Raw genomic sequence first — 15706 nt, 5'->3', positions numbered from 1 at the left:
GACTTGCACACTAGGAGATAAATTATTGGCGCCAAACTCCCCAGGTGTGCCTGCCCATCAGACACCTGATCTTGCAAGACCGTCATTAAAGCCTCTCTCCGCTGTTCTGTTTCCGTGTCCACTTACTGAATTTGGACCAGTGAGTGTTTCTCACACCTATGACTCATTATATCACAATATGGGTTTTCAATTACATGGGTCTATAATTGCTTATATGGCTAAAATGTTGAAATCAAAATTAAAATGAAAGTTAATGTGGAAGATGAATTTTTTTTCCTATTTTCATTTCCTTTATTGTTAGATTCAGCAGCTGAATCAGTACTTGAAGATTTGTTGAAATTTATAAATTCTTTTTATTTGGGAAGACATGGAGAATAGAATCCAGTTTACTAATCTTAGGACTTGATGCCTGTAGTGTTGTGCCCAAAGTCGCGAATCCCAGAAGACCACCAAGGAGCCAACACTGATGCAAAAGCGAAGAGCCTTTATTTGAGCTAGCTCGAGCTCAATCTCTCATCTACACCAAGGCAGTGGCAAGATGCCAGAGAAAGAGCGAGTTTCAATACCACAAAGGTTTTATGGGGTTTTAGGGCAGTTGGGGTGATGGTCGTGGCTCTGGCTGATCGGCTGGATCTAGGGGTAGTTGGTGGGGTGATAGGTCATGGCTCTGGTCAATTGGCAGGGTCTAAGGGTGGTGGGTGAGCTCTTTGCTGAATGGAGAGGAGAGAGACCAAGCTCCCATTGGGTGAAATAGGATCCAGGTCCTGATTGGCTGAGGTAGGATCCGGGTCCCAATTGGTTGAAATAGAATCTGGGAGCTTGCCCTTTCAGTAGGACTATTTGGTTGATTCCTAGAGGAGAATTAATCCCAGGCTCTAACTTCCTGTGCTCTGAGAGCAGCCCCCACCTCTGCATGGGGATGTACTTCCTATCTGTCCCTCAAAGGCTCACTGATCATTCCCTGTAGCCCTCAGGTGAACTGGCTTGGAAGTCGTTCCACTGTTGGGTGGGGACTGTGGATGCCAGCGAACTGCCCTACTTTCCAGAAAGTCTGCTGCAACCCCTTCCTGCTCAGCAAGTCCTCATTCCAGGCAGCTGACCTTGCATTTACCCTCACCATATAAACAGAACTGGGAAATTACATTTGGAAAGGGAATCTCCAACAGAAATGGAAGATGAAAACTCCAACATGTTCGGAATGCAATACAAAACTGACGGCACATGAATTTTCTTACCTCCTGGGCCTCTGGAACTCCCCTCCCATTTTCTTTTTAGAACCTTGCTTTTGGTGTTGGAACAACTATCTCTCCCTAAGTCTTAATTCTGTGGTCTTCTTATATGGCTTCCTAGGGGTGGAGAGGCCATTTGACAGAGTGGATAAAGGGAAGGAATCTGGGACAGGTAACTCCTTGTTGAATTATTTAATGAACCAACCCAGAATCTGCCTAGATTTCATGTTATTTAAGACAATAAAATTCTCTTTTCAGGCCACTTCCGGTTGCAGATTGTCACAGCTGAAACATCCTAATTGTCACAGGATAGAAGAGGAAATCTTGTTACAATGTTGAGAAAGGTTGGAGTAGGAGCTGATAAGAGGTCTCAGGGGGCCTTCTTAAGGGCAGTGCTACTCAAAAGTGTGGTTTCATGGAACTGCAGCATTGGAATTACCTAGGGGGTTGGTAGGAATGCAAATTCAAGGGCTTCACCCCAAACCGACTCTAAGTCCGGGGAGAGGAATTTCCGGGGCAAAATACCTCTAAAAACCAAAATCAGTCAAATGGGGAAATAAAGTTTAAAACCCGTTTATTGCTTACAAAAATCCAGTCCAGCTCTTCTCTCTCTCCTGTTCAAGCAGCAGCAAAAAACCGCCCCTCCCCTCCCCTCTCCGGTGCAGATAAGCCATCCTAACGCATTGATATGGAGATGAACTTTTCTCCACCCCCAAGGAATGATGCAAATGCACGTTTCTTTCCACCTCTGAATGCTTACTGATACGTAGATGTACTAAAGCCAGGCGAGATATTCTGGAAATATTACAATTTTACCCACACCGACCAAATAGGATTCCGTGGAAGCAGGACTAGGAATTTTTCCTTTAGCAAAGGTCCCCATTCAGGGATTTTGATGCAACTAAAGTTGAAGAAAACACTAACCTAGGAGACTTTCAAAAATTGGGAGTGAGATTAGTCTAACAGGAAATGCTGTGCCTCAGCTCATTGCTGACATCCCTGAAGTTGTTCTAATGCTGGAGGCCTCAGTTTCCTTTTCTGTAACAACAGTGTGAGAATCAGATGAGGAACTGGGTATAAACATGGTTTGAAAGAGCTAAAACCTTGGACCCCAGGAGAAGCCTTGAGCTGATGTAGTACCTACTAGGGGACACAGCATCCGAGCTTCAGACAGCATCGCCAGCCCGTGCGCCTCCATTTGTGTGGCCAGGTGCCCAGCGGAGGAACCGGCACAACCCGGGAGGAGTCACCGCCATTCTTAATTGAACGCAACTCCTCCTAACTTGAGTTTTCTTTTTCGGATGCTTGCTGGAGTCCATCTGGAAGGACTGGAAACGCAGGTTTCGCCCAGGAGCTGGAGAAGGCTCCGGCCCCGCCGCAGCGCTGCCCCGCACGCACTCTGCGATGACCTCTGCCTGCGCCTCCCCTGGGGTGACCCGACCCTACCCCCGCGATTTCCCTGGCTTTAACGCCCGAGAAAGCCCAGGACCCGTTGAAAGACTGAGTCGTGAACTATGCCTCCTCTCACGTTACTAGACGTCAACCCCGAAGGTGGTGCCACCCTCCGACCCGAGCAGAAGGCCCGGCTTAGAGGTGGCTGGCGCCCTGTTCGCCTGAGTGTTACTGAGCGCCCGCTGCCCCTTAGGGCCAATCAGAGCAGGGCAGGCGAACAGCCCGGCTCCCTGTGGCCACTCGGGCCCAGGCTGGAATCGCCGCCTGCTCTGGGAATGGGCGAGTTTCCTGCCAATCAGTGACGGAGCAAGCGGGACTCGCCAATAGCGAGCAGCGGCTGGGTCAGGCCCGTGGCCCTGTGGTCGGCGGTGGTCTGCGAGCCAGTCTGCGCTGAGAGCTGCCGCCCTTCGACCCGCGCTGCGCTCTCGGCCCCTGCGGCTCCGCCCGCCGGCAGCGCCACGTCATGCCGGGCGCTGCTACGCTATAGTGCCCGGGCCGCCGCCCCCCGCTTGCCCGCCCGTCAGCCTGCCCGAAGCCTCGCCCACTGCCCAGAGCCAGAGGGATGGTGGTAGTCACGGGGCGGGAGCCAGACAGCCGTCGCCCGGACTGTGCCATGTCCAGCTACGACACCGAGGACGACTTTCTGGAGCCGGCCACCCCGACGGCCACGCAGGCGGGGCACGCGCTGCCCATGCTGCCCCAGGAGGTACCTGGGCAGGGGCCGGGCTGGGAGATGGGGGCGTGAGAGGGCGCAGAGCGAGAGGTATGTGCTGGGTAGAGCTGACCTTGGGAGTCAGGGGTCGAGCTGAGGACAGCCCCAGGGGTGCTCCCCTGACCACCCACCCGTAAAACGTACCAGGTGAGTCTTCCCTGCCCCAGGGGGCACCTGGCCCTCACCCCCCTCCTTCCTGAAATTCATTGCCTGCAAGGTTGAATCACTCCCTAAGGCCCTTGGACCCCCAAGAGATGACAGTGTCTTCTAGGAAATCCAAGAGGAGAACTTGGTGCTTGCCCAAACCCAGCCTCCAGCTGCCCAGAGAGAGGGGTAAGGGACTGTCGGATAAGCAGCAGTCCAATTAATAGATGTGTCCACTCACCTGGTGTGGCCAGCTCCAAGGGCTTTCCCTCACTACCTGCTGTGCTGTGATGCAGGGTGGCTTTCGCTGGTCTTAATGTGTGTGGCAGTATCAAATTAACACCTGAAATGACGCACTGGAGAAGGGAAAGGAGGAGGGAAGGTGGGGCACTGCTGGCCACTGAAGACAGAGACTAGGAGGTAGGACCCAAGGGAATGCCGGATGCGGGAGCCTGTGATGTGTGGAGTCCTAGGTGAACGGGCAGAGCCCCAGAGGGGCAGCATCGGGCCGGCTGGGCTGGGTGAGGCTCTGGGGAAGCAGATAGAGTTCTCTTGGGGCTAAAAGCTGGTATTCCCAACATCGTGGGACACTTGTGAAAAGAAAAAAAAAAAACTCGAGAACTCCTTGCAATTGAAAAAAAGTGCTACTAGAGACTCGGTGCTATTTTTTTTGTGCAGTCCCTGGGCAAATGGTGTGGCTTAAGGGTAAGAGCACAGGGCCCACAGACTGTAGGCCAGGATCCCAGTGCCCACTCCCCAACAAATTACATTGCTCCATGTGAGCTCTAAACCTGTTTTTGATTGCTTTTTCCTCTCTGCTTCAGTCTTTTCATTTCTAACATGGAGCAAACACTTAAATTGGTACAAGGTGTCCTTGGAAAAAGTTTAAAAAGCTCAATAAGTGTAAAAGTATTATTATCCCGAAATAATACTTGAGTCCTTTGTATACATGTAGAATAGTTTTAGAGGAGCTATAGAATAAGCAGAAGGCATTTGTCCCTTGGGTGCAGAAGAGTAACAGTATAAAAATACCCAGAACTGTAAACATCTGTTTATTTCATTCATTCAGTGCAATTTGGGTCTTTACTGGGAGCTAGGCACTGCACAGGCTTGGGTAACTTTGAATTAATGTATTTGTATCCTACTTTATTTCACAAAGAATTTGACAGTAGGGAAACAGGACTGTCTCGATAAGAATATGTATCATGTAGCCCAGGGAGATGTTAATATTGAAAAGTATGTACTGGGATAAAATTTTAGTTTATATGGAGGAGGTTTGTGGGAACTTAAAGCTTCTTGGGGAAAATGTACACCATCATTCCCTGTTCCTCACCCTGCCCTTGCCTCCAGAACCTTCTCTGGACTGGGGACTAATCTCATTCTACAGTTTAAGTAGTAGAGAGGTGGCGAGTACTGACACTGAGGAGTGGGTGCCTAGAGTCATCAACAAACATGTACAGGCTTTAGTGGATGGTCTCATGATTGATGAACAAGTACGTATTCACTTACAGTCACTGGAGCACCTTGTGCTTGATGCTCTTTCCAGTAACTTGTTACAAACATACACTGAATTCATAAACATCTCCCTGTAAGGCTGTTCAGTAGGTATGTACTTTGACTCAATGCAGTAACACTGCCCTCAATAGGCCTTGCTTGTGGTTTTGAAAGAAATGAGGCCAATTTTATCTAATTTTCTCATAAACCTCCTCCAGATTAACTAAAATTTTATCCCAGTGCACACTCTTCAGTATTACAAGAATGCTGTCCCTGTCCTCAGGAAGCTTGGGGTCCAGTCAGATGGGCCACCAGAAGAAAACTGCCACTGTGCTGTGCTAGGCACTATAATAGAGGAAAGTGTGGCATATAGTGAAGGCACAATGGAGAGAATGTTTAGTTAACTCTGTCTTGGGGGCAGGCAAAGGATAATAGAGCAGAAATGCTAACAGAGTAAGACAACTTGAATAGAAGGTTTTAGAATGAGTGGATACTGTGGTGTCTTGGTATGAATTGGAAAAAAGGCACACAGCTTGGCTAGCACCCTCAAGGTGCTCTTGTGCATTGAACAGTATACACCACCATATGGGGCAACTGCATTTGCTAGATGGATGGAGGGAGAGTGGGAGGAGCATTTTGGACAGAGAAGACAGCATGAGCAAGGGCACAAAAATGGTAAATTCAGGAAGAGGAGGAATAGTAGTGAAGACTTTGAACTCTAAGCACAGCATTGGGGTGGAGAGACCTGATTTAGAGTTTTCAGGGGGTTCTGGGTAGGACTTGACAACTGCTGAGTGTGGGGAAAGGGAGTCCATTGGGAACGCCTGCTGGGATTTGGCTGTGGGTGACTGAGTGAGTGGCATGACCCTCATTGGGCCCAATGAGCCTGCGGCAGGAGCAGCCCCAGCTCTCCTATCCCAGGCCTGGCTGAGAGTGCTGGTGGTTCCTTCCCAGTTCCCTGAGGTTGTCCCGCTGAACATTGGAGGGGCACACTTCACCACACGCCTGTCTACCCTGCGGCGCTGCGAAGACACCATGCTGGCAGCCATGTTCAGCGGGCGGCATTACATACCCACCGATGCTGAGGGCCGGTACTTCATTGACCGGGATGGCACGCACTTTGGGTATGATTCGCCCTCTGTGATCAGCTTTGTAGTTGTAGAAGTGAGTCACCTGGGCTTTTGTATCTACTGATGGTATTTAATACATGTGCTTATTGAATTGCATCAAATTCTTAGTTGCTTTCCCAAAGGGGAAGCAACTAAGACTGTTGCTACATCCTATGCAGTTTAAGACCAGAAATTGTCATCTGCATGGAGTATATGTGATCCCTCCTAGAGATGGGGGAGTTCCAAAGCAACTTCTTAGAGAATATCCACAGATGGGATACTGGGCTCAGCATTTCCATTAGGGAGGAAGATGGTATGTGACAGTGATTCCCAGACTTTGAGTACTTTAAGACAAACAAAAAAGATGAGTGAATGGCCAGTATTAGGGCTGCCATCCTTTAATTTTGCCAAGAAACACCTTTAAAAAAACACCTTCAAGTATTACTTTAACACTAAAATATGGAAAAACAGACACAGTGTCCAAAAAAAAGAGCTCTTCCCAAGAAAGGACTTCTGACAACCTTACACAGAAACAACTTGAAGGCTTTATGTTTCCATTTCCTTGTTTGTGAAATGAGAAATAATTATAGCTGCCTTACAGGCCTGTCATGTGGGTTAAATAGAATCTTGCTGTGACCCTTGGCCAGGTCCTTTTAGAGTATGTAGCTGAAGCCCTTTGCCCCTTCATTCTACCTTCGTAGATGACCCAACATGGTCCTTGATCCTAAACGAATTGACAAAAGGGGCAGAAACTCTCCAGCCACTCTGTCTCTGTGCTGACCTCCAGGTCGGGTTGACCGTGCTGGGAGAAGGGTCATTTTTATCCTCAGAAAGGAGGCTCTGGTCAGATAATTTGCTTTGAGGCATCTGTGTTTCCCCACTGGGCTAACAGCTGCCTCCAGTGCTGAGAAAACAAAGCATCACATCACTCTGCAGAGCTATAAAAAGATTTTTGTTTTCAGGCTGTCTGGGGGATGACAGGGCTGGCCCCTGCCGGCAGCCCCCCGGCACTCTCAGCTGGGCCTTGCCCCAGGGTTATGTTTTTCAGAGCTCACCAAGTTGTGCTTAAGATCCTAGAGGACTAATTTTGGAAGGGGTGGTGGGGAGGAGAAACAGGGTTTGGCTCTAGGCTGATGTGCCCATGCCTAGGTGGCCATGGCCCCAGAGGGGCATAGCCAGACAAGGGTGTGGCAGAAAGCAGGATAGTGGCATTTCCCCTCCAGCTGCTGGACCCCAGTGGCCTATGATTCAGCAGCAGCAGCTGAAGCTGTTGAAAGATCAAAAAGGGTGAGCACATTTGGTGGGGTATAACTTCTCTGTTGATACAGCTCACATACCCCCAGCACCCACCATGGAGGCTGCCTGGGCCTCCATCTGGGGCAGTTTCCCCATTATGATCAGTGCACAACACTTTGGACTGAAGTCTAGACCAGAGTGGTTGTGGACTTGAAGTCACCGTGTCTGTATCTGGGCATCCGGCTAGCTGCGGCTCCTCAAGCAAGGGTGTTCCTTAATCTCTCAGAGCCCCGCTTTTTCCTCATTAATAAATTGGATATAAGATAGCACTTACCCCAAAAATCATTGCAAGAATTGAATATGATAACACATGAATAGTGGCTGACACGGATTAATGCTCATAGACTAACCTTGAGGTACTAGCTTACTCTTAGGGCTTACTCACATATCCTTATGGAAAAGCCCTTCCCCTCCCTACTGTGATGTCAGTGATGTGTCTGATTATTCTTAACACTAAAGAATCAGAAGAGACAATTAACAGAATTTTTATTTTAAGAAAGCACAAACCAATTTCTTCAGACATTAGGGTTAGGCATTTGATCTCCCTTTAGCTTCAGAATAAGACTAATGGGCAAGGATGTGTAAGCATCTGTGTTTCCCCATTGGGCTGTCTCTAACCACTGTGAAGTACTGCCCAGGTCTCTTATCTCCTTCCCCCCAACCCGGTTTCCCTCTTGCTCAGAGATGTGCTGAATTTCCTGCGCTCAGGGGACCTGCCGCCGCGGGAGCGTGTGCAGGCTGTGTACAAAGAAGCCCAGTATTATGCCATTGGGCCTCTCCTGGAGCAGCTGGAAAACATGCAGCCACTGAAGGGGGAGAAAGTACGCCAGGCATTTCTGGGACTCATGCCCTATTACAAAGGTGAGAGGTCAACTGTCAGGAGCAGTCAGAGTGTGGGGAAGGAGGGTTGCGAGGCATCTGCCAGTGCCTGGTCTCCACCAGAACGTGCGGGGCAGAGATTCATCTAAATTACTCAAGATAGGAGAGGGTGCTGTTTCCCTCTCTGCCCTCTCCTTGCAGTCACAGGGGAGAGTCAGGTTAAAAACTTGCCTGCGAGAGTCATCAAATTGCATTTCTCAAGGACAATGCATGTCCCATCCCACTGGTTTTCTTTGCTGCGGAGAACCTGCCTCCCTGTTTAAGTTTGTGCCCTTCACAGGTCCACAGAGCCCCTTCCGCAGGCATCTTTCTCTCCTGTCTTGGATCCTGCCATCCCCAGGGGCCCTCTCTCTGCCCTCGTGCTGCCTTGCCCCACCCCCACTCCTTAAGCCCCTTCCCAGTGATGGTGTGTGTTCACCTCCACAGACCATTTGGAGCGGATTGTGGAGATTGCCCGGCTGCGTGCAGTGCAGCGGAAGGCCCGCTTTGCCAAGCTCAAGGTCTGTGTCTTCAAGGAGGAGATGCCCATCACCCCCTATGAGTGTCCGCTTCTCAACTCCCTGCGCTTTGAGCGGAGCGAGAGCGATGGGCAGCTCTTTGAGCACCACTGTGAAGTGGATGTGTCGTTTGGACCTTGGGAGGCTGTGGCTGATGTTTATGACCTGCTGCACTGCCTGGTCACAGACCTCTCGGCCCAGGGCCTCGTCGTGGACCACCAGTGCATCGGGGTGTGTGACAAGCACCTCATCAACCACTACTACTGCAAGCGCCCCATCTATGAGTTCAAGATCACATGGTGGTGAGTAGCCCTGGGAGGGAACAGAGTCCTATCAGGGCGGGTGTCCATCCCCTTGGTGGTTCTGGGAGTAAGATCCCTGGCGGGCTACTGACTGCCCTAGAACCTGCTGAGGTAATGACCAAGTCCCGAGGTGAAGCTCCAGTCTCCCCAGGTGCACTCTGGGGTCAGGCTCAGGGCTTGTGGCCCATGGGACCTGGTGCCAGTGCTCACCTGGGCTTTCCCCAAGGCTCAACAGTCTTTGCCTGATGCTGATGGGGTCTGGCTAGCTAGGGCTTGATCAGGAAGTGCAGAGAGGTTTTGTCTCTTTCTTGACATTGCAAGAGAGTTTCTGGCCTTTTTAGAGCCACATTCCTAAACAAACAGGTAAAATCACCTCCTGTGCCCTGCTGATGTACCCCTCCTTGTGCTCAGTGTGCAAGTGTGAACATAGACTGTGATGGGGGGTTACCCAAGTAGTCACCCCACAGCCCCTGGCTGACAAAGGAGCACCTTCTCTCCCTCCTCCCTCAAGAATAAGTCCCACACTTTGGTTTAGGATGTGAAAAAAATATTTTCCTTCTGAAACATATTCTTCCCTTTTTGGAAATGTAAACCATAGTTGCCAAAGCCATGCACCAGGTTGGCCTTAGAAAAGCACAATGTTTACAGCCCTGCCTTAGGGCCTTGGCTTCTCCTACCTTCCACCAATCTTACTTGCTTGAGGGGTTATCGTCTCACAGGGCTGGAATACAAATTTTAAGCTGTTTTGAAGATTCCCTAAGTCAAGGAGTTAAGATGCCTAGATGTAACATCCTTTCTAGAGGCTCAGAATACCTTCTTAGCTGCCATTTCATGTGTTAGGATCCAGCTCGTGGTGAACCTCCTTGGAAGGATACCCCTCTTATTGACACCCTGTTGCTTTATCCTGCCAACATTCTCCTTCTAGGAGAGTGTCCTGTTCTGGGGAAATAAAGAAAGGGCTGGGGGCGGGGGTGGTACAGCTCTCCTGGGAACTGTAGGAACACAGCAGCAACCTCCCTTATGCTTTACGACCCACATTTCCAGGAGAAAAAGACTTGCAAGGTTACGCTCCCGTCAGGATATAGATACACATTCCCTGAAGGAAGAACTCAGTAGCTCCAGGAATTGGAATGTATTATTTCTGTGCTGCTCTAGGGGCTTCTCCCCGTAATCACGATTGTCCTTGACTGTTTCTGGGTGCTCCTGTAGGGAGATTTATATGTAAAAACCTGGTGAGGGCAGCCTCATTGGCCTCACTTCTAAATGACCAGGCTAGTGAGAGGGCAAGGGGAAGCTGAAGATTCTGCATCCTTCTGAGAAAGCCAAGCCCTGGGACCTTGGCTGAATTCCTTCCTGGGGGCAGTAACCACCCGGCACCTGTGTGAGAACAGAGATTCCAGGGCATGGGTTTTCTCTCTGAGGTTGTATTCTTGTGTGGGTGGAGCAGTGGGGCCGACTGAGAGAGGAAAGTACAGTCAGTCTCTCAGGTTTGGAGATAACTTGTTCTCTCTGTTGCTGAGAGCTGTGTGTCTCAACAAATGGATCATCACTTTTCTGGAGCTGACGTCACTGCTTGAAGCTTAGCCCAACAGCATGGCTCTTGCCTTGTTCTAACAAAAAAGTCTTTCATTTAGGTAGCTTGATTGGTGTAACTACCTAATACAAGTTCCTCTTTGGACAGTCACCAAGGTGATATGTTCAGGAGGAAGTCAGAGAGCAGATGGTTAAGGCCAGTGCTTTCCATGATCCAACCATGGTCCCTTCTCTCCCCCACTACAGCACAGAGCATCAGGTGCTATGTTTGGAGTCCATCCCTGCAAGGAAGGGAGCAGCTGGGGCACTCAAATTCAGGTGTGCTCAGAAACAGGCACTTGCGTGGGGGTAAGAGCTGTGCTCTTGCTGGAGACACCCGTTTCTCTGTTCCCCTGTTGTCCTCATGGTGGCATGCTCTGGGCCCCTGTGGAGAGACAAAGCTCTGAGCCTGTACAGCAGGGACATGGCAGCCAGCTCAGACCCCTTTCTAAATGAAGGAAAAGCATTTGGTGGCCCAGTTTGGCCACTCTGATGAGAAGCCAAGGCCAGGCTGGAAAGGGCTTTTGGATGTGGTGGCTTGTGGTAATGGGCTCCAAATAAAGGTCATCTTTGAGAAAGTGACTTCTCCCAGTAGGATCCCTTGCAACTCTAAATGGCCAGGCCCAGAGTATAAGAAGGGTTGGGTCAAGAAGGAGGGCTCCATCAGATGAATGCTTCTCCCTCGTCAACAGGAAGCATATTTTCATAGTGCTTATGCATAGTGCCAACTGGTCAAACTGGTGCTTGTCTTTGGAGCTTCCCTATGTTTGACTTTGGGCACCTTTTCTCCCACGTGCCATGCTCACTGGTTGGGGAGATGAAAGCGTTAGGAGATGAGGCTGTATTGTACAATAGTACCCATAATGAAATTCAGTAAAAGTGAAAAATATAAAGGCAACAGAAAAGATTGAAACAAAACCACAGTGAAACACATCACACTATCCCAGGTCAAGGAATCCTTTGGGTGACACTCAAATTGAAGAAACAGAGGAATCCTCACCATCCTTACTCTATCTCTGGTTAAATCACCAGGCAGTCCAGTGTTTATCATGTGGAAAGGCATCAACTGCTCTGGAAGGGTTCTGTTCTTTCTTCCTGGGGCTTAAGATATTCTGGGAGCTGTCTGAGCCTTGTGCCTCAGGCTGATGAGATGATATAATCTTCCTGTGCTGGGTTGCTCATTGGAGGACTAGAAAATTGACATTTGGAAGCCACAAAATGGGGTGAGCCTCAGTGTATGATCTTGGTCTAAGTTGGACCCTGAAGAGGTTAAGACAAACAACAAAAAAACAAAAACTACCCACACTGAGTATTTTGATAACAATTAGAATATCTTCCTTCTGCATACCTTCTGTCCATATGATTTTGATTTAAGTGATTAAGCTTTCTTGGGTGCCATTTTGCCAGGGCTCTTTGATGAAGGGAGCACCTGCCTCATGATCCCTTAAAGAAGGAGACTTTATTCATCAGAATCCAGAGTGTTGGGAACTGGAGTGGGAGAGGTACTTTTGGAATTCTGGAAGAAACATGTATACATACATTAATTGGGTAAAGGGTGGGCTGGCAGAGGGTTGGAGGAGGTGGGAACAAAAACTGGTTGTAGGAACAGTCAGTTGCCTCTGGAGAATGGAAGGTCCCCTGGGTCCACTGTCTTCCTTCTGTACAGTGTTGGGTCTTTCCACACAGTATACCACTTCCTGTGTTTGTTTGTGACCTGTCTGTGAGTGCTTTGGTGCATGGAGCCTCAGTTCCCTTACATGGCATTAAAGTCAAGAATTAGAACCTGGTGCTGTGTCTTTCTTTTTTAGAGACTTCCTCTCATCCCTCCTTTGCCCCCCTTTGCCAGCAAATATGTCCTGACCTCTGCTTAAAATATGATGTGTTTGGGATGTCACACTAAATAAAACAGGCTCTTCCCTGAGACCAGCACCTGAACTTCTTCCCTGACTGAAGCTGAAGGGGGATGGGCCCCACAAAGGCCCTCCTGCAGGTGCCCTAGCTTTTGGTCTGTTCCAGCCAGGAGTGTGTCCACCTGGCCTGGGCAAGTGCCCTGCTCTCTTCTGTTGAGAGGTCTTCAGGGGAACACAAGTCAGGTAGTTCTGAAAAATATCCCTCCTGTCATAGCACCACTTCTTTCCAAGGGAGAGAGAAGTAGCTCTAAGCTCATGTGAGCCTCAGTGGTTAAGAACCTTCCTTGAAGAAAACTGACATAAGTTGCCCTTCCTCTGAAAGCAGAGTTTGACAACTTTCTGGCTGAGTGTCCTCATGAAGATTCCTTCGGAGTCACTTCATGAACAGCCCACAAAGGTGAGTTCTGAAGTGCTGGGTAGCTCTGCCACCTCTAACTAGTGCCCTTAAATCTCCGAACATCTGGCTTACAGACCAGAGTACTGCCTCACCTGTGCAGTTGTATCCCTGACCTAATTTCTGGGCCCACAATCACACAGTAATAATGCACTTTAATAATACCTTATAAATTGAAAACTGAAGCTCCTAGAGGTGTTGTTTCCCCAAGGGCACATAGCTAGTTAGTGGCAGAGGCAGAACTCAAACTCAGAGCCCTTTTCTGAAGTCCTCAGGGGTGTTCCACTGCAGAGCCTCTCTTCCTCCTGGCAGCTCAGTGTCCCACCTCTGCAGCTCTGGGCTTCCCCTTGCCTCACCTGGGAAGATTTGAAAAGCACATACTCTAGAAGGAATAGTAGAAAGACTTCCTCAGGTGTGTATGTCTTATGTGGCCCCTGAGCATTAAGGAGATAGATGGAGTCTCCAATTTATTGTCCTCTTTAGTGAGTGACACATGTCCACAAGGTGGAGATGGGCCCTGCTCATGGGGCAATTCATGGAGGATGATTTAGCAGGTGAGTAATGGTTCCCTGGCTGGGCCTTGGGTGTGGCGGCATGATCCAGGACAGCCGAGGTCATCAGACTTTTGCAGCCTACAGGTCTGACCACCCCAGATGTGCTGTGCAACCTGACCATGTGAAGAGGTATGCCTGGGGCCACAGCCCTTCTTCAGGTATGCCTAGCACCAAGAGAGTAACTGATGGGAGCTCTTCATGTCAGGGCACATTGTGTGCCTGGCTTGGGGCCCATGGTCCTTGTATTCTGGGTCTCTACCCTGCCTGTGTGTCCCTTTGTCTTCATTTTGAAGATGACTTCTTAGCTGGCTTTACTTTTCATTTTCATTTGTTTAACTTACAAGCATGCTCCTTTAGCTTTTGTTTACTTACCTTTAACCTTCTATCCTTTCATTCCTTACCATTTTGTTTTTCTTGTCATGTATTTCAGCTTTCTCTATTTTTTAAACATGATTTTAAACTTTATTTCTAAAATAACATTTTAATAAAGTAATGTATGAACAGGATGCCAGTGAAGGTAGTTCTTGTTCTAAACAATAGTAATTATGTGCTTTTTTTTCTTCTTCATTCATTTCTACAGTGATCTTAGTAGCCATGAACATTAGGCACCTTCTTTCTCCCTTAGACGAGTATCTTCTAAAACCTCAGTAGAGGGAAAAACTGAAAGTGGCATTAAAGCATTAGAAAAGTAATATATCTGGGTTATCTACTAGATCAAATAGCCACACTTCTGCACACCATCTGAGATGTACCCACTAGTCTGACACACACACATAGTAACAGTAAGTGCAGCCTTTGGAACAGGGCAGTTCTATTCCTGCTAAGGACTTCTTCCCTCAGACAATGGTTCTTTTTGAGGAGTGACATGATCTACAGATCCTGGGAGTCCACATCTCCAGCCACCTGATGCCAGGTGGCAAGAGGACTGTTTTGCATCAGGAAAAAATCCAACACAAAGCCAAAGACTTAGAATTGAACCATCGAGAAGCACTCCGTAAGAGGGACGCAGATCAGATTATGAAGCATGTTTTCCAGCCTTTTGTGATCTCAGTAGCAACCTGATTCACCTTTCAACAAATTATGACTTTCAAAGGATTCTCCTAATGTGTTACAGGCTCTTATTTTTTTACCTACATCATGTGATCTTGGCAGGTGGCCCAGCTCCAATAGATCTTAGGAATAGATGTATAGGTTCTTCTCTCAGTTATTTAATCAAGACAGAATCCCAAAGAATTTGGAGTTTGACCTCCATTAAAAGAAGCTTTTAAGTTGAGAGTTTGGAGTTGAAGGAATTTTTTTGTAAGGAATTGGAGAGTATCATGAATAGGCTTAACTCTCTGGAATTGTATCAACTTCTATAAATGCCTTTATTAGTGTGTTTCTTAAAATGAAACCCTATCACCAGCTGCACCTTGGCTTCCTCTGCCCTGTGGGACAGCCCCTTGTGTGGGTGCATGTGGGTGCTTACTGCCCCTACTCTCACCATGTCATCTCCACCTCCTCCCGCTGCCCATGACTGTTTTGTTTTTGGCATTTTAAGCCTGGTTGGTCACTTCTGGCCATACCTCATCTGGCATCTGGTAGCCAGCCGCAGCTGTGCACTTTGCCTAGCTACCCACTTCTTACCTTTAGGCAGGTAGGTGCTTTGTGCACTGAGGTCCCTGCTTTCCAATGCAGCTTTCTCATCTGGCTTTCTAGGATCTGAAGAGCATTTTTAGCCCCTCTAAGCTCTGTATCCATCTCCACAGTAGCAGTGGAGAAGGCACACAGGACCCACTGAGAAGACAAGTTAGCTTCACCCTCCCCTGTCCCAAGAAGGGAGAACTGAAATACCTTAATTGGAAACCAAGTTCACCAAAAGCTTCCTAATGAAACTATGGACTTTCCTGTTGAGCTGACCACACAGATCACTATCAGCTGAAATGAGGATGGCATTTGTCACTTGGTGCTCCCAGCAGTCAAAGCAAAATGTATCTGCCTCCAGAGATTCAGTAAGTATTCCACCAGTTGCCTAATGTTATTCTTCAAAATGCTGCTCTATTTGGAAACTCCCATTGGTTCCAAGAGGCAGAACATTGAAGAATCCCCTCTGCAGTCACCTGCAGAATATATTCCACCATATCCCCAGCTGGGCCTTGAGCCCAGAGGATTCCACTAGGGTG

At 48.5% G+C, this 15706-nt stretch overlaps 1 protein-coding gene and 2 long non-coding RNA genes across 16 annotated transcripts in view; 1 reads left to right on the top strand and 2 right to left on the bottom strand.

The window, feature by feature from the left end:
• Positions 1-1786: 1786 nt before the first annotated feature.
• On the bottom strand, positions 1787-2508 carry LOC118969153 (uncharacterized). Its single transcript, XR_005057062.2, has 2 exons — positions 2374-2508; positions 1787-2267 (listed from the first exon to the last, which is right to left on the bottom strand). It is a non-coding gene; the product is annotated as an uncharacterized lncRNA (long non-coding RNA).
• A 532-nt stretch (positions 2509-3040) lies between these two features.
• On the top strand, positions 3041-15701 carry KCTD7 (potassium channel tetramerization domain containing 7). Of its 12 annotated transcripts, none has more exons than XR_012122210.1 (7): positions 3041-3387; positions 5953-6155; positions 8119-8297; positions 8742-9114; positions 12919-12993; positions 13474-13544; positions 13629-15700. XR_012122210.1 is itself a non-coding variant. In XM_073215229.1 (5 exons), exons 1-5 carry the CDS (start codon positions 3244-3246, stop codon positions 12926-12928), a joined length of 909 nt encoding a protein of 302 aa, XP_073071330.1. In that variant the 5' UTR covers positions 3041-3243; the 3' UTR covers positions 12929-13144. The 12 variants fall into 12 exon arrangements, 5 of the variants coding, with proteins under 5 accessions (XP_073071330.1, XP_017508658.1, XP_073071329.1 ...); XR_012122211.1 differs by having other exon boundaries at positions 13622-15700; XR_012122209.1 differs by having other exon boundaries at positions 13474-15701.
• LOC108392742 (uncharacterized) overlaps positions 10925-15706 on the bottom strand; it is a 31683-nt gene continuing 26901 nt past the window's right edge. The window contains exons 5-6 of one of the 3 annotated variants that reach the window (XR_005057060.2): positions 13156-13346; positions 12080-12202 (exon numbers count right to left, since the gene is read on the bottom strand). This is a non-coding gene — a long non-coding RNA (uncharacterized lncRNA). Of the gene's footprint in view, positions 11072-12072; positions 12203-13155; positions 13347-15706 lie in introns of those variants that run through there. The other 2 variants (XR_005057061.2, XR_001852100.3) reach the window with 2 other exon arrangements.

This window comes from Manis javanica, chromosome 10 (genome assembly GCF_040802235.1).
Source record: "Manis javanica isolate MJ-LG chromosome 10, MJ_LKY, whole genome shotgun sequence".
NCBI lineage: Eukaryota > Metazoa > Chordata > Mammalia > Pholidota > Manidae > Manis > Manis javanica.
This window is presented reverse-complemented; position numbering and strand designations above follow the sequence as displayed.